General features: G+C 36.6%; 1 protein-coding gene across 5 annotated transcripts in view; it reads left to right on the top strand.

The window, feature by feature from the left end:
• The window catches only part of Ten-a (tenascin accessory), a 458,238-nt gene that overhangs the window by 418,132 nt on the left and 14,883 nt on the right, over positions 1 to 25,223 (top strand). For all 5 annotated transcript variants that reach the window (XM_067778438.1, XM_067778436.1, XM_067778434.1 and 2 more), the window contains 4 exons: positions 2,960 to 3,127; positions 3,230 to 3,422; positions 4,451 to 5,826; positions 7,138 to 7,655. In XM_067778438.1, coding sequence (XP_067634539.1) covers positions 2,960 to 3,127; positions 3,230 to 3,422; positions 4,451 to 5,826; positions 7,138 to 7,655 — 2,255 coding nt within the window. The remainder of the gene's footprint in view (positions 1 to 2,959; positions 3,128 to 3,229; positions 3,423 to 4,450; positions 5,827 to 7,137; positions 7,656 to 25,223) is intronic.

Below are 25,223 nucleotides of genomic sequence, written 5' to 3'. Positions count from 1 at the left end.
ATGAGAACCTACAACAACCACAAAAAACTAAATCATAATGCTGAATCAGCTCCAGCAACAAAAACCAGAGAAAAGGAAAAGATATACGTAACAGTGCCCGACAGAGCAAACAGAAATAAATTTATATTTTTGATATCGCTTTAGTACAAATATCATTTCTTTCGGAGGTGTTACTTTGCTATTTGCTGCGCTCCAGAAGAGGACGTAGCAAGGACATAGCAAAGCCTAAGATTTACTATCACTTTTTTGATCTACGGCTCCGCTCTATGCTCCGTTAATGTTCAGAGCCGGAGTTGTATCGCGTTGTTACCACTAGTAGCAAATGCAAACACTGGAAAAAAGCTTGTGAAGTTTTTAGCTGAAAAACTGAAAGATTTTTTTCCATATAAAAAATAAAGTTATGCGCCCTCGGACCTCCGAAAGCAAAATGCAAAAATTAATACAAATTTTGAGGGACGTATAACTCGTACTATGGCAGATTTAATTGACTGGGCTACAAAACTGCATTCGAGAAAATGTTCAGTAGATTCTAATTAAAAATTTTATATTTTCATAAAATTGTCTCCAATTTTCAAGTTTTTTCGAACACCTTTTCAAGCTTGGTTTATATTGCTTCAGCTACAAAATTTATGGTAGTTTTTTTTTTCTCAAATCATCGAAAATAAAAAAACGTAAAATTTAAAAGACGAAATTTTGGCAAAAATCGCCACTGCTAATTTAGTGTTCGCAACTGTACGTTTGGACAAAGAAATAATGTTGCAAAAATGTTCAAAGTTCAAACACACGCCACAATGAGCACATTTTTGTGACTGCGATTAGATATAGATTTGATTTAATACTAACTTTATATGAATTTCATAGGAAAAACTTTTGATTCAAAACTTTTCACAATAACATCTTTGGTTGTAAGGATTTAATAATTATATAATATTAATATAAGGCAGCCTAATCTGAGCGATAACTGTCCCGACTACAATAATAACCTGTATGTTTGTGTGTATATGTATACAAAAAAAATCTTTAAAAACTTGCACTAAAAACTTTTCAATATTTCGCTTCATTTCTTCAATAGCGAACTGTTTTAATTAAGACTCATAACTTTCTCAAGTAATTCTATTCCAACTCAATACACATTGTTCCATCTGACACTCTGACCTGGCGCATTTGCTGCACTTCATCAATACTTCTTACTTCAACTATTACTAATTGCATAAATTGTGCTACACACAGCTCCAAAGCAAAGTGATTGCATTGTTATTTTATGCCAGAATTATTTCGAAATGTTTGTAGAAATTTAAACTAGTGAAAAGAAGAAAAAGTACGCAGAAGGCGCAAAAGGCCTTTAAGGAATTCTGAATTTATTTGCAGCTACGTTATGATAAATAAATATAATAATAGAAAAATTGTACCGTTAGAAAAAAAATTAAAAACAAATAAAAAATGAAAAACATATTTTTTTAGCGCCGATCTGAAACTTACGAATCATAATTAAAGGAAAACGTGGGACAAATGCTTTAAAATTCATGAACGCAAAGAACTCCACCTTTTTTGTTTTCATATGGTTTGTGCACTTTAAATGAAGCCTTTTTCAAACTAACGCCGAGTTCAAGCTTGAAGGCAACAATTCGAAAATATTCAGCATTTCAATTTTGCTTGAAAAATTTGGTGGATTTGGGGAAGCATTACATAAAGATAGAGTGGGGAAGGCGTGCATAGAATCTTTTTACACTTCTACCTGGAGACATTGTTGCCCATTGTGAATACTTTCAGTGAGTGCAGATTCGAGTCACATGGGACCCATCTAAAATTCGTATTTTGTTGCAATACACGTAACCAAAATAGTCAAGGAAACCGTTGTACAAAATGAAAAAGTGATGCACTACGTTGAATTATCAATATAATATACCCATTTTTCATAGGTTTATTAATCTATTTCTATTTGATCTACGAACAAAACATTTACGTCAATAGAAAAAGGATATTTTTGAGCTTCCAAAAATATGTAATTCGTAAATTTCTAAGTAGGGATGTCAGAGAAACCTTACAATATAATATTGGTTGAAAATCCAATATATTAATAAACCTATGAAAAATGGGGTTTTGGTTCCAAATTCAAGAGTTTGAGGGTTTACTGGAAGTTCTAAGTACGTAGGGCTTATGTGCTCGACTAAACCTATAAATTGCGGTCTACCCCGCCACGGGTAGATTTTCACTGTCAAAACATGTTAAATTACGTTGCACTAAAATGCAGTTTTCTCAAAAAGCACTCGGGGAATTTTCGTAAAATTTCATTTTTGAACTTATTTTATTTAACAAACCATTAATACTCAAAAAAAGCTGAGGTGGTATGGCAATATATGTAGGCGGCTAATTTCTACATGTTGGATCCTTTCTGTCTGAGTTCACCTTTTGCGGCCAGATCCCGCGCGAACACATTCTGAGTCACCAAGTGAAAAATGGCGTTTAACCTTTGTTGAAGTGTGCTGCTCATTGTACCCCAGCCTTTCCTAAAGCCTTTTAGTACGCCATTTTGAGGGGCCCACGTAATCCATGATTCGCCGAGCATGTCTAGTATTTTTTTATTGATTTGTGTCATCGAAACTTACTAAAATTAATTTGTATACGAATTTTACGAAAAAGCTTTCAGAAAGGCTACGACATTTTATTCCATCCTAATGTGACCATATACATATCTATGAACACCTAGAAAAATGATCTGAGACCATCCTTAAGTTTCATTAATTTAATTTAAGCGAGCGTGTTTGCAATTTGAGTGAGCTTTACGCGAATTTTTCCAATTTAAGGGTTGATGGGTAATCTAAATTTGAATACATTCTGATTTGCTTGGCGCATCTTTGGCGCTGCTTTGTAATTTTGCATCGAACTTGATACTGTATGCTTAATTGACTTCACTCTTACTCACTCCGTCTGCCACCTTTGCATCTCTTTCGTCAAACAGGTTCGATGTGCTGGTTAATGGCGGTGGAGCAGTGACTTTGCAATTCCAGCGTTCACCCTTCCGGCCACTCACGCGCACTGTCTTTGTACCATGGAACCGAATTGTGGTGTTGCCACCCGTTCAAATGCAGTTAAGCGATGACGATGAAAATACTGGCCGCAACGTGAAGTAAGTCAAACTCATAAATTTGTTTTAGTTCATTCAAAAATGCTGAAATCAAATTTTAATAAATTCTAAATAATATTTTACATACATTTTTTTTTATTACAGAGTTGCCCAAATGAATCCAGCGCTTACCTTCCTTAACTCCATTCTTTATCATTTCGCTGATGAGCTAGCTGATGTGAACAAAATATGCGTAGAGCATGATCATGAAGAGCTCAAGCCTCAATTAATTAGCACCTGGATGCCAAATGGGGTGGGCGCCATGCCCGGTAAGCGTGTCATATTCGCCGAAACGCAGGTGAGTAGCAGAGCGGATGGTAGCATAGCATAATTTTTAAATAATACAACATTTCCTATTCTCTTTACCCACCATCATTTATCCGCTACACGAGCAGGTGTACCTCATCCCAGCAATTTAAATAGAATTTCCTACCTTAACTTAATTAGTTAGTCGTGGCTTTTGTGAAACACCGTCGAGTTGCAAGCCCTTTCTCACAATGTTTATGTGCAGCTGTATGTGTGCACATATGGCAACTCGTGGTCGATGGCCTGGCTTCACCTTCGCCAGCTATATCCGCAATACCACAGACTGCTACATTCTTAATCCTTCTTACGATGAGATACATAGTTATATAACAGTAGTGGTTGTTGTTGTTACATCACATCTAAGCTTATGGTGCGCTTGATTATTTTCTAAGTTCTTCTGCACTTAAGTTTACTCACGTGCTATTCTCGGCAAATGCAGGGAAAACAATATAAAAATTATGAACATTATATTTAGCTACACCAGAGCAGCAGTGCAAAGGTGAGAGTTTTAGTGTAGCTGAGTGCAAGGAGTAGAGTTTCAGTTTGTCCTTGCATTATTTATGATGAACTTAAGTTCAAGCAAGAGCATAAGCGACATTACAGTAACAGCACAGAGCGTACCCCCACACACAAACCTGGCACTAAGAATATTGCATAACTTGCAAGCTGATGCCACACCCCACACAATGCCAAAGTGACCTCGCCGTACTGGCTTCTGGTTGGTGGCAATGACATCAGCTGTCTTATCCGAGCATTTTAATTAAATTAAAATAAACCTCAAGCTCTAGGATCGCTCCAAAGTTTTGCTTAAATGCTCGTTTTTTAGGGACGCCAATTCACTTTGTAGCAGTGGAGTAGTGGGAGCACTTGACCGAAATACTCCCAGCGCGCTTTTTCATTTCAATGTGCATCTTGAAGATACAAAATTAAAGCAACTACTTGTATACACATACACGTGTATGCATATATGTACATATATTATGTACATAAAACATTCACAAGATATTTATTTTCTTTCAGATTGTACAAGAATCCATACAAATACCCGGCTCGGATCTGCATCTCACATATCAATCATCGCAAGCCTCTGGTTATTTGAGCATTGTACGCATGCGCCTCACAGCCGAAAAAATACCAAAGACGTTAACACATGTCCATGTGGGTGTGGAGATTGAGGGCGCACTGCATGTGAAAACCTACGAAGCCGATCCGAATCTTGTGCATACATTTGCTTGGAACAAACGCAATGTTTATCGTCAGAAGGTTTATGGTGTCACAATTGCCCGCATTTCAGTTGGTTATCAGCACTCGACTTGCATAATGCCCGTTTGGATAACACAAACAGCTAAACTACAGGGCTATGATGTCGATATATCAGATATCGGTGGCTGGGGTTTGGATATACATCATCACTATAACTTCCATGAAGGCATACTGCAAAAGGGTGATGGCAGCACATTGCATATGAAAGAATATCCGCGTACTGTTAAAGTTGTGATGGGCACCGGTTTGCAGCGTCCACTCAATTGTCCCGATCACTGTAATGGCATTGCCAAGGACGCTAAATTATTAACACCAATAGCGTTGGCTTCTGGTCCAGATGGTAGTCTCTATGTGGGTGATTTCAATTTGGTGCGGCGCATCACACCCGATGGCAGAGTTTATACAATTTTACAGCTGAGCGCCACACAAGTTTCTTATCAATATTATTTGGCCGTTTCACCTGCAGACGGTCATCTGTATATATCAGATCCGGAGCGTCATCAAATTCTGCGTTTACTTCGTTTGGAGAAGGTCAAGGATCCCAGCATTAATAGCGAACCAATTGTGGGTAGCGGCCAGCGTTGTATTCCGGGCGATGAGGGCAATTGCGGTGATGGTGGTCCAGCTTTGCAAGCGCGACTTTCACATCCGAAAGGTTTGGCAATTGCCGCAGATCGCACCATGTACATTGCGGATGGCACAAATATACGTGCAGTGGATCCCAATGGGATCATACATACACTTATTGGCCATCATGGACATCACAATCACTGGAGTCCAGCACCATGCTCGGGTACATTGATGGCAAATCAAGCACAACTGCAATGGCCAACTGGTCTGGCATTGAGCCCACTTGACGGTTCCTTGCACTTTATAGATGATCGGCTTGTGCTGAGACTAACCTCTGATATGAAAATACGTGTTGTAGCTGGCACACCGCTACATTGCAACAATGGGCAAGATAAGTCCAATAACACATCTGATAATGTATTGGGCACTGTGTTGGCGATGGCATTTTCGCCTTTCGGCGATTTATATATCGCAGACAGCGACTCACGACGTGTAAACTCTATTAGGGTAGTGAATACGGCGGGCAATATGCGTTACTTTGCTGGCAAGCAAGAGGGTTTGGGGTAAGTGCTACAATTTTATTTCAAAAGCAGTAAAATCAATTTTTTTTGCTTTAATATTCCACACAACTATGCCTTGAAAGCAATATAGAAAGTATAAGCTTCGCAGTAATCACTCAACATCCTCCTTAATCATCTAATGCCAATGACCTAAATATCACAAGCTTAAAGCGCTTTTAGACTGAGACCAACTATCACAATTTCTTTATTGACTTCCCATTCCACGCGACTCCATTTATGGTTGTCGCCATAACCAACCGCTGGCGACTTTGTCAGGCTACAGTTTTTTGTTGATGATGCTTTGCATGACGCAAAAGCCTGCCAAGTGGATGTATATTTGAGCAGAGCGACATCACAGGGGCTTTTGCAGCCCAGCGGGTTCGATGGAAATAAACACAGACAAGTAGCGGAGTAGGCAGCTGGCTGGCTCACTTGGTAAGGTGGCTGCCTAGTTTTACTCGTTCGTTCGCCTTTTAATCTTCTGCTTTTTTCATATCGGTTTTGTCATGTCGGTAATTTTTCATTGCATACTTTGCGGCTGATAACCCCGCTGCACATTCGTTTTTTATCCATTCTTTATTGCAATACTTTTCAATGCTCTTTTGTAACCCGTTTCGTCGCCGCTTATTGCCACATTTTTGTTGCATTTCCACACGATTCTATATAATTCCAACTCAATCAAAATATTTTTCAAGCCACGTCGGTTGTAATATTTCAAGTTGATTCGCACTGTGAACTTCACTATTTAGCGCATTTCATTAGTACGTCTGTGTGTGTTCATAATTACCGCAAAATCAGCGTTTAAGCATTCTAATCGCTTGCAATAAATGCAATTTTTCCCGCTGCATATGTGCGCCACTTTGTTCACTCGCACGGTTTCATTGATTCCCTAGTTCACTGGTGGTAGCATTGCACTGTGTCAAATATAAAGTCGTCGCAGCTCATAACTAATTTAATGTTTGTTTTTGCACTACTACATACAAGCACATACATTCACGCCTCACTTAGTTGCTGGAATTGGAGCCGCTATGCACACAAGTGCGCCTGCTGCGACCCAGTCGTGTAATCGGAGACCGTAGCTCGTACATCACTGTCACTGTCTCGCCTCATATTTCGTTTTTGTACACAAACACACTTATTCGTGAGTGAAAATGTCCTCATACTCATACCAATACATACTCATATACATATATAAGTACATACATACCTGAATGATATGTACATAATTGTAAAGTAGGTGCAATCATCAAATGGCTTATTTTGTAAAATCTCCATTCAACATCTTCACCTTTTCCCTCATCTTCCCTGTTATAGTTCACTAACCTGCGATTGTTCCAATGGCAATACTGTCAACAGTTCAACATCCGGTCTGGCCTCAGCACTTTCATCACCAAGCAATGGTGGCACTGGCAGCGCTTATACAACGACCATGAATCCAAAACGTACCACCAGACCAACAACACCATCTGGCAGTAATGGTCATAGCAACGGTAATAACGGAAACGGAAATAGTGGCAGCAATGGTGCAGCAGGTGGTGGTGTGGGTGCAGCATGTATTTGTAGTGGTGGTGGTGTTGGCGTTACAGTCGGTGCTCCCAGCGGACTGGCGGGCATCGTTGCCGGTGGTAATTTAATGTCAACTGGACCAACGACAACCACAACAATATTACTAGGCGCCAAAACAACAGCTGCAGCGAATGGTGTGGGTGGCGCGATGAATGATGATGGCACTTTGAGCAACGCAGAGACATTGCTATCGTCGAATGCTCGCTTCCAGGCGATTTCGGCCATTTCGGTGGCGCAGGATGGTGTCATTAATGTAGCAGATCAAGGTAAGCTACTGAAATAAGCACAAACAATCATATTTTTCACATATTTTTTTTTTTTTGCGGAAAAAGTATAAAGCTCTTGGAGAGCTCAGTTACATAGTTAAGTGACATAATTGTCTACAAACACTTGGCCCGTAGTCAAGTGCTTTTGTAATCTGAGGTTTGAACAAATTGCCAACAAGATGTTTGAGAAAAAAAAAATAAGAAAAAACAGACAGAGACAGACAACTTTTATTAGACTAAATTTTATTGCTGAAAATAAACGAAAATAAGGGCAATGCAAAAAATACTAAATACGAATGTCAATGTTGTGGTTATTGTGTTTGAAGTGACCGTGAAGAGTTCCACCTACCACGCCGAAGATCATATGTTCAAATTTCGGGGGAAAGCAAAATTTGTTAAACACCGATTGAATATCTGCCATGAAAAGCTTCTCAGTGCTATGCAGATGCCATTCTGAGCCGGCATGAAACATGCTGGTCCCGTCTCTCCAATTTGTAGGAAAAATAGTAAGGAGCAAGACGCAAATTGGAAGAGAACATCGGCCAGAAATATCTACGGAGGTTCCGACGCATTGGATTTTTTTTTTTTTTTTGGCTATCGATGGGGGTGCTGTCCCAGGAAAATATATTTAAATAATAAAATCTGATTTAGCGAAGAATTCATGATTAATAAACACTGGCAAGTTTTGTTAGCTCGTTACATTAGGGTAATTAAATTATATATCGCCGCTCCGAACGAAAACTAGGACAAATTGCTAGTGTCATGTAAGGAGTTCATGCTTCAATAGTGTTAGCTTTCGAGACAGAAAAGCTAAACGTGCTACTCTTCGACGCAAATAACGAGCTGTACTAGTTTTTTCCATGAGTAACGAATTAAAACTTTTAGTCTTCGATGGGACCGATGGAATATTCTACAGCACTACTTTGTCACCACTTTAATTAAACCGCATAACAACTTTCTCTATTTTTTTTTAAGTTTCCTGTAGTTAAATACCAATCAGTTTGCCTATGAAACTTCTACTCGATTGTATTTTCCTTTTCCCCTCCCCCCTCCCCCCTTTCCAAAGGGTTTCGCCTTGCTCCTGGAGTACAAGCGAAAATATCCACAAAACCACAAGTAAAAAAGCACCGAAAAATATACAATACTGCCAACGCAGCGACTGAATTGAAAGTCAAGAAGCTCGTGAGTATTACGAGTATTTCGAGATTCCAGAATCTCGCGAGAAGTCGAGTCCTCGATTTCTGGGGTCTCGACAATATCGCTTGTGTTCGAGAAGAAATCGCAAACTTTACTTTGAATTCACTAGAAGAATGATGTTTTCATACACTAAGGTATAATATAATTCTTGGTTTAATTGGGTCAAAACGACAGACATCAAAAGTGTCTCATAATGATCCGATGGTCATTTGGTGCCGAAAACGTTGCCATTATGTCACATAACTCGCTAAAAGTCGATAAAGCAGTGAATGATCAAAACTTAACCTAAAATTCTGTATCACATTTATACTTTTGTTATACATATATACTTTTTTTGCTAAGCTGCCGGGCGGAATATAAAAAAATATGGTCTAAAAACCCTAACCTAACCTAGTCTGCTGAACTTTTATTACCTACAACTTGAGCTATGTCTCGCAAAGAGTATATTTTCACTGTCAAAGAGTGTATTTGATATTTCATGATGAGTGCACTTAACCCGAAATTTCCCACGATTACCATATGGTAACGGAAAAGGTGTCGCTATATTTCCACGAATTAAATCTAAACTGCACAACAAATCTACAAATGAATAACGCTATTTTAAACAGACTTTCCGCAAAACAAAGCCTTGGTCAGCCTGGGTTCAAATAGTGAAGTTATCGTTCGTCAAATTTAAGTGAGAGAAAGAAAAGTTGAAAATTCCCGTTTTTCAATATGGCACGTCTGTAAGTCAGCGATTATAGTAATAATTTTTAAGAACATTTAAATAAAAACTATAAAAGTCGGTAACTAATAAAATGAGTTATTATACATAAGTTAATTTTTTTCTGGAATTATTTAATTCCTAGTTCTTTTTTACATTTTATTTAAGGCGTTACCATATGGTAACCGTGGGTCGGCTAGGGTACAGGTTCTTTTTCGTATTTCATGGGATTTTCTATGCTAAGGTACAGTTTTCTTCGCGTTTCAATAGCTTTTCTGTGCCCTTTTGTAAATTTATGTGATACAATCTGCAGAACTTTTTAAATACTACGACTTTCAGAGGTTTATCGTTGCAACAAATACTTGATTACATTCATGATATACCAGCCACTCTTTATATCGAGCCTCCTGTAGACGGAAACATATATGGCGAAGATGATGCTGAAGATGATTGTGCAGGAATCCCTGATAACGTATGCCCCGCTCAGCTAAAAGGCGGCTGTGAAATAGTAATGGCTAGTGGACCGCGTTTAGCTTATCCGCTCTTGGCTTATATCAATTCATGTGGATATAATGCTATGGGAACAGTTCGTGAAAATAGAATTTCAGCAAGCTGTCCACTGGTGCATAAAAAAGATTTCAAGTCAGTGGAATGAGGTTACTCGAAATCAGTAAAGATGAAAAGCACTGACATATGTTTGGTGAAATGGAAAGATAAAAATATTGTGTGCATGTAATCTACCAGCTTCGGTGAAAATCCGAAATCAATGTCACATGGTTATTCGAAGGTAAGTGGAGCCAAAATAAATGTATCCTGCCCTTGTGCGATCACGGAATACAACAAATATATGTGCGAAGTAGACGGATTTGATCAAATCTTGGCGCAATATCGTACCGCATACAATGGAAAAAAGTGGTGGTCAAGCATTTTTACCTGGCTGTTAGATGCCTGCATAAAAATGCTTGGCAGCTTTATCGGAAAGTGCAACCGACAATGTCTCAATTAGATGGTCCGATGCCATCCCGCAGATATGCTCTACAACCAGGTCGAGTGGAATACACTCTTCGTTTTAATCAGACCGGACATATTGTAGTACCATCGAATCGTAGCCGTTGTTGCGGTGAAAAATGCAAAGTTAACGGACGAACATCATGTATGAAATGCATCGTAGGACTTTGTATGAAGTGTTTTACAAGTTACCATACCAAACCATGATTTTAAACACCTATATTTTAGTTCAGAAAATGTTTTTCTATTATATTTTTATAAACTTATTCTTTCCTTATTTAAGGTTTAATAAAAATGTTCAAACCGTCATCAAAAACCTGTACCCTAGACGACCCAGGATTACCATTTGGTAACGTTAGTTTTCCGGATTTTCCGGAAAAGCGTAACAGTGAACTAAAAAACGGACATCATTTTCGTGTTCAGAAGATCAAAATCTATAAGACAGCTTCTTTCCAACTAAATACAAAACAAAAAAAGTTATGGGAACTACCGGGTTAAATGCAGTTTTATCAAAAATTGTTCATGGTATTTTCGCGAAATTTTATTCCTCAGCTTATTTTAGCAAAAAAGAATCCGCAGAAAAATCCGAGGTGGAACAACTTTGAAATTAAAAGCAAAAAGTCGAATTTCAGCTACAACAATAAATTATATAAGCATTATGGTCTTCCGATTAAAGCACGCTAGCAGCGACGAGTTCATACTCCTCGCATCCAACATATGCAAATTATTTTACCACTCTCCGCTTGAGTCTCGTTTTTTCATCGACGAGCAAATCCTTCAACATATCAATCATGAGCAGCCCTCCCATCATCGCATACACTGATGCATAAGTGTAAATGTGTATGTTAATCGTGAATCTGTATAAAGGCCTTGAAACTTTTTGAATAGCGGCCATCTGCGTACAATGAGATAATGATTAATGTCATTCCCTTCAACTTTGGCTAATAAGATTGATTTTCATTTTTTGCTTTCTCGCCTATTCTGACCCACCCTCACTCTCTCTCCATCTCACTCTTTTCACACATGCAGGCATAGAAGTTAGTTTTTCGATCTCTAAAGCCAAATAAGAAAATGTATAGGTCGTTGCATACTTGTATAAATGCTTTTATATATATGGGTGTGTGTGTGTGTGCGCTCGTGTGTATTTGTTTTCAGCAGGCGTAAGCTACTGCTCTGTTGCCGAGTTATTATTCTGTTGTTGTAACTTGATTAATTACCGCTATTGATTTTTCTTTCTGAATGTTTTATGCGCTCTATGACGATGGCGCAGTCCGGTACCCCGAAACGCAAGACATAGTTTTTTCTTTCTTCTTGTTGTTATAGTTACTTTTGTTTTCGGATTTTTCGACTACTAACTGTAAATTTTTCTACAGACATTTATTAATTATATTGGTTCTTATCTAATTAAGCCTTGCTAATGCGCACAAATGTATATCTTGAAATGTGTATTTTCACATCCCACTAATATTAAGAATAAAAGGCGAGCACTGTAAGAAAAAAGGAACAACAAAGGCCTTTTCTATGCAGGATAGTTGATGCAGACTATTTATTACTAAGTTTCGTGGGGGAATGGAAAAAATATTGATTTATTGCAGAAATGTGACATTCAACTAACGGAAAGCTTTTTATTGTAAGGATATATTTTAGTGGGAGGGGGGCATTAATTACCTGGCCATTAACTTGGATATAATTCGCAACGACGCACAAGCAAATTAAGCTTACAAAAAAGTTGATTGCAGGAGTAAATATTTCAGTAATACTTTTCTATTCAAAGTACATATATATACATATACATACATATGTACTCATATACCGTTTACCATACATAGACGCAAACGACAGATATGAACTCTAACATATACCACTACATACTTAGTCAATAGTTAGTCACATTTTTTACCATAAGAGTTCCATTTCCGCTTCCCGAACACTATCGGCTACAAAGGAAATAACAAAGAAGCAACAAAAAAATCATTTCATTGAAAATTGCAAGAATTGAAGAGTGACAAAACTGTATCGGAAAAAAATAACTCACTTTACATTATTTCACCCAACAAGAAAAAAAAAATGTCGTGCGAATACCAGGAAAACGTTTCTTCTAGCGGAAGCTCTTCAAATGTAATGGCATATTGTGCTGTTGTTGCCTTTGTCACATTTGTTGATTGAATATTTCTGAACCTTAAAAATATGTTTGCTTGCATGTAAATTCAATAGAAATTGAATGAACTTTATGCAATCAAACGGGAACACCTTAAATGTAAAGACCAATACTTATTTCAAGTTCTACCATTATGCGAATCGCTTTCCAATCGAATAGGGGCCAATATATTTTTCTGAGAATTTTTCTCTCTAAGACCTTCAGAGTCGTCTAAGCTGACGCAAAAGCGTGGACATTGAAACCACGCTTTTGCGTCGTTAAGTAGGACAGGTTTCGTTTGCCTTATAAAATATGTGTTGTTTCAGAGCAGTCTGTGTGCCAGTGCAGCCTTTCGATGTCTAGATTTTGTTGTTTTTTATGTTTCTTTCTCTTAGCTGCGCAGAGGCAAGCGCATATACAAAACCCTGCAGATTTGCCGTACGTCTCTCGTAATGTGGTCGATGTGATTGCATATATTTTAATCGAGGGAAAACCATATAATTTGCTGAATATTTTTACGCATGTACCTCGTGTTTCATTTTTCGGGCGCCGACGAAGTCGATCAACCACCGTTCAGTGCGTGGTGACAGAGTTTATCTTCACGATTCCAATACCAAAATCACACTTATTTTCATTACCACCCTAGTAAATGTCATATTAGTTGATGTTTTTCTTGCGATGTATTTGCCATCGTATTTCTTGAATGTCGGTGATGTCAGCTAATGGTTGAATTTTTATTCTAAGCTTTTTGTTGGTTTTCACTTTAGTGCGTTTTTACTAGGCGAGTCCATAGCCTAGCGCACAACCTACTCAGCGGAAACAAAAGTGTCACTTTCACGTTTATATAGCGAAACAGATATAACTGCATAATTTATTATTCCAAATTCAAGCATTTACAATATTTTTTTTTTTAATTGCTGTCGTAAGCTCATAATCAAACATGTCCCCAAGTAAGCCCCCCGGTATCCTATTCTTATTTACACGAAAACAAAAATCGTATATACCTGCATTTATTTTATTTTTTTTTAAATATTAATCAATAATTGTTTATGTGTTTATTAAAAAGCGGCTCCAAGCAGTCAACAAATCCAAAGTTTACCCCAATATCAACTAATTCTGTTGTAAATTAGTTTACACCTGATCGTATTTATAAGTTTTATTCAAGTTACACATATAACAAATACAAGCAGTCATATATAAATAAGAAAGCACACTTGATTGCGTTAAGTGCCAACAAAAATATTATTGCTTTCCTAGAATTCATGCATTGGGAATTTCTTTCGGTACTCTCGAATGCTTGACTAAAATGATTGAACGAATGGCAATGAGAAGACTTAGACTGAGCAAATGAACTGTATTGTAATTAAACCGAGTGTAACAAACTTATATGTGTAAACAAATATCTATGTCGGTATTGGTATTTATTGTTCTATCCTGCAAATGTTGCATACTTCACGCATGCATTGAAAGAGTACTCCTAAAGGTTTAAAGAGAATTTCAGGCCCAACCCAATTAAGAAATTCGTAATATTTTGGAGCAAAATAGTGCATGAAGTTCTAGAAATGCCTATACATGGGTAAGATTATGGATTTTTTGTATAAAAGATATTTATATGAAAAATATCTATGCTTATTAGAATTTTATTAGGCTTTGCTGGTCTAGTGTAGTTAGTCCAATGCTTTCACTTTTTAAAATAGTGTCTGAGAAGTGCTAAAGAGTTGGTCATAATTTAAAAAAAAAATTTGAAAGTTTGGAAAAAATGCGGTTCCCCATTTTTTTGGTTATTATTAATACGAGAAAATTTACCCGAATACGCATTTTTTATTCATAACCATATCCAATATAGGAACTACGACCGGGTAGCAAAAATTTGTTGGCAATTGATTTGGTCATCTGTTGTATGACAACAGAGCATTTGTATAGTAACAACAATTTGCTAGCATAATCTTGTACTTCTTGCAAGGCATATACCTATATGTGGGATTTCGTTGTCTTTGGTTCCAATTAAAATGCGGTTAATTACAAAAATATATATTTGTAATGGCTTTTATTACATGTATATAGTTAAATACGTGTTGTCAGTACCGCACTTCAAACTTGGGTGTCGTTCGTCTCTTTCTACTATATTGTACTAAGCTCTCTTCGTCTGGTTCGGGTTGTGCTGGTTAACTATTGCAGGGATGCAATTAGTTCATTATATAATTCGAAGGTATGTCCGCTTCTAGTTGTCGTATGCCCGTCTGTCAATCTCACATATATATTGCACTTAAAGTACATGGGTGTGTGTGTTAGCTGAACAAAATGAAATCTTAAAATCGAATTTCTTTAAACGAAAATGTGAAATTTATTTGAAATATTGAATTTAATTAAATTGTATGTATAAAACAAGCTTACATAAAGACATAATTATATACGTACGAATGTAGCTTTAATATACAAACTTATTCGATCCTTGTGCCTCTATTTCGATTTGGTAGTATTAGTTTTATTACCGATAAAGAATACTAAAGGCATCTTTTACACCCCTTTTTTTCTGTCCTAGAAAAGCATTCAAATAAAATACAAACTCCAAAATATGTCTGATTTCGCTCAATTCTACCACGTACATTAGTCCCACATTACGATACAGTTAAATATGTGAATATACCTACGCTTACATTCTGTATTCCCCAATGCCGTGCGAGAAGATATTTATACATCAAAAAGCTCAAATTTTTCTTATTTTAATGACTTATGTGACAAATGCGAACATATTTAGATTAGTTTTTAAATACCTTGATCCGTGTGTTACCAAGAGGAGTTTTTTTTTCTTGTTAATTTGGCAGAGAGTTTCGAATTATGGCTTACCCTTGAAAATGCCATCGGCTTTGAACGGGTGGATCCATGCGCCACCTTGTGGAATATATTTGCAAGCGTGTTGCATTATTATCGCAAGCTTCTTCGAAACCTATCGTAATATTCAAAACAAATTTCAAAATTTCTAAAAGCCTGCATTCTTACGCCACCATAAATTGGAATTTTTTTTACCTCAATATTAATTGCCAATGAATTGCGTTTCACATTTTTTCAATTTTCTCGATTGCGCCAACTAGTGGAATTGTTTTTCGCTTTTTCGCTATATGACGGTTACGATTCTCTACTTCAATAGCAAATTATTCCACAACAGTTTGTAATTTTTTAAGATTTGTTTGAATTTTCCAAATTTTTACTTCGGTTCGCACGCCACCTACCGGTATTTTTGTCATTCGTTGGAGTATTTCACCGAGATGTGAACTATTTTTAATATTAACCAGTTCTGCGCCATCCCCTAAAGAGCTTAGTCTTTCTCGCTTTTTATTGTCTCCGAGCCTCTTATTTATACCTATATGTCACTAACGAACATCAAATTACAAAAACAATTTTGCAATAGATGAAAGCGAAACAAACATTCCCCCAAAATAAATGATTTTGGCAAGGTATTGTTTTTTTTTTTTAATTGTATTCATTGTGAATTCATACAAGTGAAAAATCCTTCTATTCTTCCATTGCTATACCCACCTGTCAAATAATAGCTGACAGGAGAATGGCTGTCGCAAATGGTAAAGGTTTATTTATTGCTCGCGGTTATTAAATTGATATGCCATGAATTGCCCATTTGTGTATCAAATCTGCTTTCCTTTTAAATGTGTATACAGAAAACCAGGCTAGATATTAATATTCATTTTTAAAATCTAGTTAATAGATAAAATATGAGCAGGCAGTTGGGCAAACATCTAAAATATTTTAATAATGCAATGTACCAGTCGTCTACAAAAACACTATTGAGAAAATTATTTAACTGATCGAACAGCGATTTAACAAGTAATCGAGGCTGTTTACTATTGTGATCGAGGCTGTTTACTATTGTGATCGTTTTTTTCTTTTTCAAACATTCGCCACTTGTATGAATTCACATTGATTTTATTTTTCATAATTTTTTTTTCGCAATAGAAACAAAACAAAAAACACGGAAAGATTATTTTGCGCCCTCTCTGTTGTATTTCTCTTGAATTTTCTCAGTTTTTTCGAATGTGGTTAACACACTTACACTAATACTGAAACCGTATGAAGAGAGAGGAAAAATTTAGGAAAATGTAAAGGAAAAGTATAAAAAAAAAATACAAGAAAATAAAGTGGGGTCATAGAGGCATTACTGGAAAATTACTAAAAAATAGCTTTCAGGAATCCGCACTTTTGTATAGAAAATTGGCAAAAATAAAAAAAAAGTGTCCTCAAAAAAGTGAATGCCTTAAGGCCTTTTCCAGAACTACCAGAACGATTATCTTCATATTTATGTAGAAATAAAATATTCTGCTCCAGCTCCTTTCGAATTAATCATGAAATATAAGCCAACCTACAATTGGTGCGCAATTACAAAAACGGGAAATCTGTCATTAGAATTGAGCAACACAAACCAAACAATAACAAAAACTTTAGCGAACACACCATTAACAATAACAGTAATAATGCCAGCAACGATAATAACAGTAAAGATATACAACAATAAACAACACAATAAAAATGAAGGAGTCAACGTTCGTTGTCAGGATATTTTAATTTTGTGCAGACTGACTTTGATCCCGACGCTCCGGCTACTGATCTATAACTGTACATATTTGTGCAACTGTTTGTGTGTGTGTGCATTTGAGGTTGTTGTTGTGTGCCAACAAACTCCAGCAAACACCAGCCAGCAAATGGCAGTAAATAGCAGCAATTGTGAGCACAAAAACAACAACAAAGCTTAACTGCAATAGTCATTGTTATAATGGCAACAATAATAAAAACAGCAACAACAATATTAATAAAAAAATATATATAAAGTAGTGAAAAGTTCAAAAAATTTTAAACCGAAAAGGCAGACAGACGGCATCCAACGGTCATGACTACATCTAGGGCCACATCAGCAACTAAGAACAACAACTGTAAAAGAAAATAGCGAATAGTGAAGAATCAAGAATGAAAACAACACAATAAATGAAGAAAAAGTTTGAGGCAAACAATCGCTGAAAAGAAGAGCAATCATTTGCGCTATTGTTGTTGTTGGAGCTATTGTGGCATAATAAAAAATACATAATAGAAAAAATAAAAGATGATTCAACTAAAATCCTCCGCGGAATTAAAGCCAGGAAGGGGCAACAAGACAGGAAAATTAAAAAAAAAAAACAAATATTTAGGGGTTGAGACGAAGAATAGAACAAAGCACTTCCACATAAATTATACTGAAATTATGCAATAACAGCAACAAAAATGAGATATGCAGAAAAAATAGTTAAAACAATATGTCTAATAACAAAAATAAATGCAAAATCTAAACGAATGGGGGAGGCGAAAAGTTAAGTCGTAGCGAAAAGTGAATAAGTCAGCGGAATATCAAGACATACAACAACAATATACAAATGTTTGACAACAAAATAAAAACAAAGTGCAGTAAACTTAGACGTCCCGTATTTTAGATATTTGCATTTGTGTAATTGTATTACATTTGTATGTATGTTTGAATGCATTTACTTTAATAGACCGAACGCTATTGCGGTTTGCAAGTAAGAAAATAGAAATCCAAAGTAACAAAAGTGCCGAGGTCGCGAAAAAAAGCCACAAACCCCAGACAAGTATGAACAACAACCAAGATAAAAACATGAGTTTAGAAAGAGGGGGAAACAAAATGAACGCGGACGCATTCATGGTAAACCACAACCGGATGCAACGAATTCTTCCGCTGAAGCTCCCCAACGTTCATCCGCCCGCACGTTCACCTTGCCAGCACCCGCGTAGTATTTCACATTTATATTCTTCTACTTTTTATGTTATATTCATTTATGATTTAGCATTTTCCTTAAAGCCATCATAATGAATTAAAAGTATTAGAACGTCTATTTAAGGCAGTAACATACAAGGTGACTCAAAAAAAAAAGAAAAAACAGCGCTATAATTGTAAATGTTAACATATTAATATTATTTAAACGATGCACCCACAAGGTCGACCTTGTAGTCCAAGACGAGAGTTCCGAACCCTTGAAGGTAAAAATTCTAAACCACCCTTCGGAGAAAATAGCTAAAATGACACTAATTGTAAGTTATCTATATCTTGTACATTGCTAGACTAAAATTGATTGGACGTAAAATTCAGAAAACTCTAAACAAATGGTTCGTTATATTCAACAACTTTCTCGAATTTTTCGATTTTCTTTTAACAGTTTATAAATTGGTTTGCATGGTTTCAGCAACGAAATACATAGAAGTTTTTTCTTGAGTTATCGAAAATATAAAACGAAGAATTTAACAGACAAAATTGCAATTGCCTTTGCTGTTTGCGTGTTCGGTGCTGTTTAAGTTTTTCCTTGATTGAAAATTCAATGCATATTCTTATAAAATTCGGTAGGATATTGGAAAAAGTTCAACTGGTTCTTAATAAAACCTCAATTTTTCGTCGAAGGCCAGAAATATTTAGCGTAGTTCAGGCTAACTAAATTAGACAACTCCGGTTTTATTTCTTTTATTAATGTTTAAGAACTCCAACGTAGCCTTACAATAGCTCGACCTCTGGGCACGAGCTGGGCAACTTTATGCGAGCATTTGCTGTTGACTAACACCTGAACCGCCCGCTAACGTACCGTCACCAACTGTCGTCTTCCCCGCTGCTGACTATAGTCCTTTGCCCCATCAGGTCACCTTGCATAGCACCGTAAATATAATCTTCAACACCGTCCGTACTCAGTAGCTCCGCTTGCCTTTTTTAAAAGTATTAGCTATTAATCAAGCCGTTAAAAGTCTATGTGTATTTATTTAGAGGTGTTTTGTGGGACCTCTGCTTGGAGTGCTAGATCAGCTTTTGAAGTTATGTGGAGTTCAAATCTCACTCAGAGCTTTTTAACGACGTTTTACCGAAATCGTTCGCACTACCTTTCCGTTCGTTAAGAACTAAATGAGGTGGGCGATATGAATGGTCGGCTCGAAAAAAGTTGTAAGCGCCAATCAAAATATATCAGACATACGATAAATTTATCATCAAAGAGAATGCATTTTCTTTTTTTACTTTTTTCAAAGTACCCACAAACTCTGATCTACTGGAAAATATGACATTTTCAAGCTGTCCAATCATATGACTTCATGAATAAATTATCGACACAAAATTCTTGATTAAGAAATTATATGAAAAATAAGGGTTATTTGGTTTCAGCAGCTGTCGACATGAGACTTGTAAAAATCAAACCTAACTATTTGTTTGAACATTGTGGGAATCTAAGGACTAGCGTAGAGGTCCATATCTCCGTCAAATTTCAAGTTTTTTTTTTAAAGCCATTTATTCTTTTGGCCAGCCAAAGCTCCTAAGGTTTTTTACGCAAAAATGCAACCTGAGCAGCAATAGTTTGAATTCTTTAAAATTTGCTTGCTTTTGTCGTGCATACATTTTAGGTTACGCTGTTTTATTCTGATTTTCAGTTAAAGTACTAAAAACGAGACAGAAGAAAAAAGGTCAATAATAGATTTATTTCTCGGGATTCCCAATATCGTGTAAATACGAGTTATGTGTTTCTGTTCTATCATGGGAGCACAGTTCTTCAACGACCAACAAATTATATTTGATAATTTTCAATTTTTTTCTGAGAAACAAGCTTGGGTAAACGCTTTTTTCACGTAACTACCCAATAGTTTCTAGTTCGTGTAATAAAACCAAGAATACCCCAACTACCAAAAACGAAGTATCCATCTTCAAAGGGTTATATACCCACCTCTTTATTATTAACCCTTCATATGCACACTGAAATTGTGGTTTTTGTATTGTAACAATAAAAATTAATTCGCTTTAAAACTAAACTAAAAGCGTATTGAAAGAATAAAGCGTTCGCACTTTTCCGGTAAATTTTTAATTTGCTTTTGCAAAAGTTTTCAGCAAAATTTTAAATATTTTATATCGCATTTAGCCGCTACGGCCTGCAATGGAGCCACCGCGAAGCCGAGAAGCTGAAAAGCTGCAAAAACTGCTAAATTGGGCAACTTTGATATCAGGCAACAACAAGACAATCTGATATTATACGCTTATAAATATATCAAGGGCTGGGAAGAATAGTTGCGGAACGCGTGACAAAAGGAGGGGTGTTTCAGTAAAGGCAAAACTTTTGTCGTTTTTTTCTGCGATATTAAAGAGAAAAATTATTATTTTCCAGCCGCCACTGGCCTTACGCTGCCATATACATACATACATGCGTTACTCATTGTTTAGCTCTTTTGTAAGCCCTAAGTTTTTATTTAGTATTTTACTTTCTTGTATTTATTTCACCAGCAAATGGCCTGCGAAATTCTGAGACAAAAGGAGTGATCTCATATTTGTTTAAAGTAGATGTGGAAAAATAAAAAAAATTTAATAAATATAAATAGTACTTGAAGGTTTATTACAAAAGTTGCTGCTGGGTTATTTCAATATATACGCGTACATATGTAAATTAATATAGGGCGTTCTCCTACGTTCGCTGGTGTTGCGGTGTTTTGCTTAAAGCACTGACTTTTACCATTCTGCATTTTGGATTATTATTTTTTTCTACTTTCTTTACTGCCTTACTGACTTGTCACTCATTTGGAATGTAGCAAATTGCAACGAAATATCGTAACGATATAGCCCTTGCTGTACTCGAACTACGTAAGCCTTGTTGAGCTGAGTAAATCTTGGTCACTTCTTCTTGTTCTTCTTCTTTTTCTGCGCTGTTGCATTGTATTTTGATTTCCCTCCTTCTTTTGCTCAGTATTTGCTCTTAGCGCGAGAATTCAGGGAATTTATCCATTTCATCTTATGGCTCGAACAACTTTTACATCCACAATGGCGTATTTTTATTTAGCCACCTTTTTATATGGTTTTTTGTTTTTGTTTTCGTTTTTGTATTTTTTGGTTGCATATTACCACGCGCAAAATCTCCTTTGAGGTCTTAATTTTAAGTAGGCTTAAGGCTTAATGCGCTGCACGTTTCCTTTCAACTTCGGTCGACTTCGTTCGTAATTTTCTTCATTTCTGATATTTTGTTCTCCGAGTTGTGGTTTAACTATTTTCCCTTTACTGCTCCTTTGCTTCTTAAGCTATCTCGTCTCTGACTTCATTTTGGTCAATTGAACTGAATTGGCTGTAGGCATTCTGCAGCTGCTGCCTCTTTTTGCAGTGCTGCCTACTTATCAGCGTTGGCTGCTTATCGAGTTGCTTTCATCTAGCATTTTCATTAAACGGTCTTAATACCTTCATTGTAAACGCGGTTTTTGGGGATTATGCGATTCGATCTCTATTAAAGGCAATTGCTTTTACTTTTCTTACAAAAATACTTGGCCACAATGCAAGAAAATTCCAACATTGTTGAAAATATTTTTACATCTGAGTGTGAAAGCAATTTATTGTACATTGTACAAGGTTCCTAACTTAATAGGATACCATAAAGTAACACAGAAGATTACAATCATTTACTATTAGACAGTATGTGGATATTTGGCCACATAAAGAAACTATCCTATTAAGTGAATTTAATGGCGTTTTCTTTTCTCAGCTCTCCTCTGAGTGTTTGTGTTCCTTTCTCAAAATATTTTTTACTGAATAATAAAATGGGTCCTACAAATAGAGCCATTTCGCAAAGCACCAGGTTATCTACATAGTTTAAAATTTAGCATTGCAGATACAAGTTTTTTCGTGAAATGGAAACGACATAGGGTATGAACAATTTTTTATACCATTTTCATCTGAGAATTTGGGTCTAAAAAATTGTTGATTATTATGTCGTCCTAATGAAAAATGTGTGAAAATTATTTAATTACATAAGCGAACTCGTATTAGAGTGCGCTCTTCTTCAAGCAAACTTTCCTTCAAATTCCAACTAGACAGAGAGGGCGAAACGTGCGGCGCATTTTTTCCGGCTGAAAGTAGCAATTCAATCCGCATGAGCCGCTATTGGCCGATGTGGTCAGACAACAAATGGTCCTATACTGGCCGCAGTATGAAGCCCCTCTAACAGCTCCCGATCAGTTACCTGATGCTTTTTTTACGCGGAATAAACTTCATTTGGCTATTAAATAATGAGTAGAGGTGGTCTTTTCATGGCTTAAATGCGGTCTGAAAATCAGTTTTCAAGATTACAGAACTATTTTTTGAAGTATGTTCACTGATTTTGAAACTAATTCGCCTGAATTTTGCAAATTGTTACCATCGGCAAGCACTCTCAAACTCTTTACACTGATAACTTCTAGACTTATTTCTCATCTTCCTTCCCGTAAGACATGACGATTATGAATGTTATCGCCGCTATAAATAAAGCACTGGTAGAGGAAAACCCACTAGTCTTTCCCGTTAAAAACGACCGATTAGTATCTTCATAGGACATGACTAGGAGGTATTATGCAGTGCAACCAATCCCGTATGCATTCCGCACTGATTTAATTTTATTCATTCAATAGAAATTCACACAAAGATATAAATTTAAGTTAGTTGAATAAAAAAACAATAAAGGCAAGATTTGCTTATGTGGATTCACGACCAAAGTTTGCACGAAAAATATAATTAAATACTCAACACAACACACCAAACTTTCATTAAAAAAAATCTAATAATTCACTCATAAAATGTATAATAATGCTTGCACGATTGCATGCTGCATACTTAAGAGCTTTTAAGGAACGTATGTGAACGCGCAAAGTTTTGTGTGTGTATGTGCGTGTGTGTGTGTGTGTGTGTCAATATGTGTTGACATATGGGAATGCCAAGCACCGTTCAACACACATCAAAGCAGATTGAATGGGTGAGCGTACTCGTGATCCGTTCGTGCATAAGGCAAACCAGACCTTACGCCACCCACTCGCCCACAATTCACCACACTCACACTTTAACTCAGGACCAAGTAAACGCTCGCAACCATCATCAAAACGCAATCCATATTTCAATGCTCTGCTGCCAACGACACAGTGGTATACATTTTTGCATTGTGGCCAATTTCATTACTTCAAAATACGAAATGGAAGAAAAAAAAAGAAGCTCAACCACTTGTCCTACTCACACATGCTCACACGTACACACACACACACAATAGTGTGCGCACAAGTGCCATATCACTTTCAGCATTTTGTTGCCATCAAGCTAGCGGTTACAACTTTTCGCATTGAAGTAAAAAAAGAAAACAATGTAAGGCGCGTAACCTCCGAAGAGATTTTAGGCCGAGCTTCTCTTCCAATTTGCGACATTCTCCTTTTAGTTTTTCCTACAAATTGGCGGGATGGGACCTACATGTTTTATGCCGACTCCGAACGGCATCTGCAAGGCAGACTTGTTTTCACTGAGAAGCTTTCCATGGCGGAAATACACTCGCAGTGCCTGCCAAATCACTGTCGGGGGACGAACCCGCTTAGAAAACCTTTCTTGTGACTTAAAAAGCTTGTTTCTTAAATTTTGATGCTGCTTTTCCGGGGCGTGAACCCAGGATCTGCGGTGTGGTCGGCGGAGCACGCTACCACCACACCACTGCGGCCGCGAATTGCAGTCAACGGCGTACCATTCGAGCTTCTCTGTATTCATCTTTATATACGTACTTATGTGTTAATATGTACATATATTGGTATGATTTTTGCAAACATGGATTGACAATGCTGCCCCTTCTGCTGCTGACGTGTTGCAATGTTACAACTTGCGGTTGCCCTAATTTTTATTTTCTAAACTCCTGGTCACGCAAACACACACACACACTCAAATACAAATAAATAAAATGGCTCACATATACAAATACGTGAGTGAGCTTTTCTATTTCGATGGCTTACATGTTGCTCTATATGAAATTTGACAACATTAGCAAGTGTGTGGTGGTCCCAGAAAGAAATGAATGAATTCTCGAATATGTGCGTGTGTGTATATGTACGTATGCGCATTTTATTTAGATGTATATTTGTATATTATGCTGTCATCAGTGGCAGTCTAAGGTGGATCTGAGTGATTTTGCTGCAATAGCAACAGCAGGAGTAATGGAGCAACAGCCCTTTTTGTTTGCTTGAATAAAAAGCACTAGAAGTTAGAGAAAAGTATGAAAAGCTTAAATGTTAACTGAACGCAGAAACACGATTTCATAAATTGCTTCTATATTTGGCTAATACGAAAATATACATATCGCTACACAAATACACTCAAATGCGGTAAATCAACAAAGTCTTCAAACACATGTGAAAGGAGAGTCCAAAAATATTTACAAAAAACATTAAATTGGAGCAAAAATGTCTGATAACGATTGCAGTTTTCCCATGAGTTGAGTTCTGCTTCAAAATGTTTACATGCTTAAAAGTTAAAAATGCGAAAACCAATATGGAAACTTTAATCTCTGCTTATATAATAAAATCGTTACAAATCGATGTCTGTACATTGCAGTTGTACAAGACCCCCTGTACCCGAGTCAACAGTTTTTATGTTTCTTGCCTTTTTGTTTATCTCTATGTATGTTTGTATTCGCATTACTCAGAAAGCACGTCTGAGAATTGAGTGCAATTTTTACTGTTGCTTTAG

This window comes from Eurosta solidaginis, chromosome 4 (genome assembly GCF_040869045.1).
Source record: "Eurosta solidaginis isolate ZX-2024a chromosome 4, ASM4086904v1, whole genome shotgun sequence".
NCBI lineage: Eukaryota > Metazoa > Arthropoda > Insecta > Diptera > Tephritidae > Eurosta > Eurosta solidaginis.
This window is presented reverse-complemented; position numbering and strand designations above follow the sequence as displayed.